General features: G+C 56.9%; 1 protein-coding gene across 1 annotated transcript; it reads right to left on the reverse strand.

Annotated features, from left to right (window-relative positions):
• Positions 1-132: 132 nt before the first annotated feature.
• On the reverse strand, positions 133-2,595 carry LOC121344774 (protocadherin gamma-B3-like; the record flags this gene model as incomplete). The annotated part of the gene is made up of 2 exons (XM_041421001.1): positions 737-2,595; positions 133-393 (listed from the first exon to the last, which is right to left on the reverse strand). Coding segments are annotated over exons 1-2 (1,767 nt in total), but the record flags the coding sequence as incomplete, so codon positions are not given.
• Positions 2,596-4,142: the final 1,547 nt, after the last annotated feature.

Here is a 4,142-nt window from a genome sequence, read left to right on the forward strand (position 1 = left end):
CCCCGCCGCGCACATCTCCGCCGCACAGCCGCCGGCACCGCAGCACCGCCGATCCAATCCCGCTGACACTCAAGCCTCTCAGCTCCTGCACCGTGCGCTGCCCTGGTCCCTCCGCCTGGCTCCAGGACGGACCAGCACCCCGCGGAAGATCGCTGGCCGCAGGTTCGGGCAGGGAGCGAGCGAGCGAGCGAGCGGGTCGGCAGCGGGCGGGGCTGCAGCGCTCCGAGCTTCCTCCCGCTCCTCTCGGTCAACAGCGGCGCCCGCAGCCTCCGCCCGGCACTGCAGGCACCGAGCGCTGCTCGCTCGTGTCTCGCTCTCGGGCAGCTCGCTGGGATGGATCAGCAGCCAGACACACACTGCTTTTCTCCTGCTGATCTCTGCTTGATCCTCCAGCTGATAACGACCGGGCATAAGCAACACGCCTCCCGTGGTCTTGTTATAACCACCACAAGGGCAAATGTTTTCGTCGTGGTGATATCACATGGAAATCAATCTCTCTTTGTATTACGTTTGGAAAACCACGACTTCAATTGCACGAGTCGGGAAACACAAATTCCCCCACAAAGCTTTTATACAACTCGTGATTGAAGAACTCTTTCCTTATCCATTCCACGGATCAAAACAGTGTTGGCGTCTAGGAAACCACTCAAACAGTCACAAGCCCCGAATCCGATACTGCAGGGACGGTGCTTACTTTGCACCCGCACATTACATTACCATGAAAATTCTACACTACTCCCCACGCCGCGCCCGCGCTGCCGCCCGCCAGCCAGTAGCTCACGCGCCCGTTGGCGCCCGCGTCCGCGTCCCGCGCCTGCACGCGCAGCACCAGCGCGCCCGCCGCGTTGTTCTCCGCCACGTACGCGCTGTACGCCGCCTCCTCGAACACCGGCGCGTTGTCGTTCACGTCCGACACCTCCAGCACCAGCTCCGTGCTGCTCCACAGCGCCGGCCTGCCCCGGTCCCGGGCCACCACCGTCACGCGGTGCTCGGACGCCTGCTCGCGGTCCAGCGCGCTCGCCGTCACCACCTTGTACGAGCCGCCCGACGACGCCACGATCGACAGCGGCGCCTCTCCCGACAGCTCGCACGACACCTGACCGTTCTCGCCCGAGTCTCGGTCCCGAACTTTCAGCAGGGCCACCACAGCGCCGGCCGGCGCGTCCTCGGGCACGGGGCTCGAGAGCGACAGAATGGTGATCTCGGGCGCGTTATCATTCTCGTCTGTGACGTCTATCTGCACTTCACAGTGACCCGTGAGCCCGCCTCCGTCCCTCGCCTCCAAGCTGAAGATGTATTTATTCTTCTCCTCGAAATCGAGGCGACCCACCAACCTGACTTCACCATTGTCACTGTCGACAGTGAACAATCTGCGAAATCCTTCCGGGACGTTACCAAAGGAATAGAAGACCCGCCCGTTGGAGCCTGCGTCCACATCCGTGGCCACTACTTGCAACACCAGGGACCCTTCCGGCTGACTCTCCGTAACTCGTGCCTCGTATACTCTTTTACTGAACACGGGCTGGTTATCATTTGCATCTGTCACGTTGATGCGAATCTGTACAGTCCCGGACCTCGCGGGATCCCCGTCATCTACGGCCGTCAGCACCAGCTCAAATGAGCTCTGCTTCTCTCGGTCCAATGCTTTCTCCAGCAGTAATTCAGGCTGTTTCTTTCCACCCGGGTTTTCATCCAAGACGAGAGAGAAGGACGGGTTGCTGGAGAGCTCGTAAGTCAGCTGGGAGTTACTTCCTGCATCGGCGTCTCGGGCCATCTCCAGGGGAAAACGAGCACCGGGAAGCGTCCATTCACCGATCTCGAGGTCCAGAGCAGCTTTGCTGAAGACCGGGGAATTGTCATTCACGTCCTCGATCGCCACCTCGACGTGGAAAACGTTCAGCGGGTTGTGCACCAGCGCCTCGAAGCTGACCGAGCAGGTCGCCGACTCGCCGCACATCTCCTCCCGGTCCAGCCTCTCATTCACGTACAGGTTCCCGTTCTCCTCGTTCACCGTGAAGTATTGCTTCTCCTCGCTCAGCCGCAGCTTGCGCGCCGGCAGCTCGTCCGCGCTGAGCCCCAGGTCCCGCGCCAGCGGCCCCACGAGCGAGCCTCTGCCCAGCTCCTCGGGGATGGCGTAGCGGACCCGCTCGGCCGCCGCCCGGCCCCACACGCACAGCAGCACCGCGGCCAGCAGCGCTCGCCCGCCGCCCGGCCCGCGCCTCTGCCGCCGCCTCACCGCCATTCTCTGCCCGCAGCGCTCGCCGCGCTCCTGCCTCCTGCCGCTGCCCTGCCTCCCTTCCAGCCGCTCTCGCCGGCGACAACAGAGACCGCTCAAACGCAGCGAGCTCGGCGCGCCGCCGCTCTCCGCCTCTCTCCGCCGCCGCCGCTGCTGCTGCTGCTGGCGGTGCCGCTGCCGCTGTGGCCGGCGCCGGGCGAGCGAGCAGCCTGCGGGGGCAGGACGCTGCGGCGGCGGCGGCGGCGGCTCCAGCGCCGCTCGGCGGCGGCCAACAGCGACACCCGGAGGCGCCGCCGCGCCACTGCAGCCGCCGGATGGCCGCGCTCAAGGGGGCCCGGCTTTGGGCGGGGCTCAGCGGCTGCACCGGCCCCGGGGTCTCTCCCGACCGCAAACACAGAGCAGGAGCACTTGCTTAAAGACAAGCAGGAAACCCTATGATTAGAGCAACAATGTCCGTGTGATAACGATCTAAGTATTTGTGGCTGCAATAGACATGGAAACAAGTATTACACCTTATCAAAGAGTTTTGCACTCTCTGGTTTGAGATGGCACGAAAATCAGAAACCATACACGTGTTCCAAAAATACAGATTTGTTCTCTCATGCAGAGTCAAAGAATTGAAACTAAAATCTGAAAAGAAGATTGCTGAGATGCTTTACAATTTAATTGTTCCAGTGATACCCGAGATATTCTTTGCCCATCACCTGTGCAAAACCGGTGTAAATCAAAAGGACATTTTTACAGTGATTAATGCTTGTAAAGAAATGTGTAGCACAGAAGCAGTGGATCTGCTCTCAGATAAATGGCAGTGTACATACATCCCTGCCAGGGAATAAGAAAGTGCAAAGCAGTGCAGACTCTGCCCTGTGTGCATCTTTACACTGACTCTTCTTCCATACAGAAAACCCTCTGTGCTTTTGGTGGAAACTCAAAAATTATGCCTGCTACAATTATTGATTTAATATTTCCATTGTTTTGATTTTCCTAACCTTTAGGCAAAGTCCCAACATCTCCCGAATCTGTTTCAGGACTGCAAAATCAGCTGAATGGTTTTCAATGAATTCTGAAGATTCATATACAAACCCCAAACTTCCATCTAACCTCATCAGAGAGGGGGAGATATTTCAGTGCTGTGATTTTTCTGTGCTTTACCACAACACAGCCTTAAATATTCTTTCCCAGAGCAAGTGGAAACTCACTGAGGCCTCAAGGTGCCAGCTAGGCAAGCTGCAAGAGTATTTCAGGACTATAAGGTCTCTCTGACTGGACTAAATGACTTTACTAAGCACCAGAAAAACAGAAGTCCTTGGCACTTACTATATCAAAGAAGCCAAACCAAATACCTCCCACTGCCATACCTGGGGCAAATCATTGGCTACTGTGACACATCAGGGCCTGTGCAGTGCAGGAAATCACACAGAGCAGCTCGTAGCTGTGTAGACCTCAGAGACACAAGAAGAATCCCCAGCTAAGTGGAACTGGACAGCGGCATTTTACAGCTACCCACTTGAGTTAAGCAATTTTTCATTTTCCTCACATACAGCATTCTGTCTTCATTTGGTTCTCAAGGGAAGTTACTATTTCCTGCAAAGCAGCACTCACATGTGGGAAGGAAACATGAACCATGGCCTTCCACAAAAGAGAGCCTGAATTGAGATCCAAGGTGGAAAATGTAATTACCACTTTCATGAACTCTCTATCAAGATATGTACTTCCCCTCTTTTATCACATCGACACCCGGAGGCGCCGCCGCGCCACTGCAGCCGCCTTGTTCGAGTTCATTTCCAATGTGTGTAAGGCACCTTCCCACTTACGGGTACAATCCCTGGGCTGCTGCAGCAAGAAGAGACTGGCAAAATATGAATTTGCAATATCCAATTGCATCTCTTTTCCAAACCCTCTCTAT

Source organism: Onychostruthus taczanowskii, unplaced genomic scaffold, assembly GCF_017590055.1.
Source record: "Onychostruthus taczanowskii isolate IOZ18803 unplaced genomic scaffold, ASM1759005v1 scaffold673, whole genome shotgun sequence".
In the NCBI taxonomy this organism is placed as follows: domain Eukaryota; kingdom Metazoa; phylum Chordata; class Aves; order Passeriformes; family Passeridae; genus Onychostruthus; species Onychostruthus taczanowskii.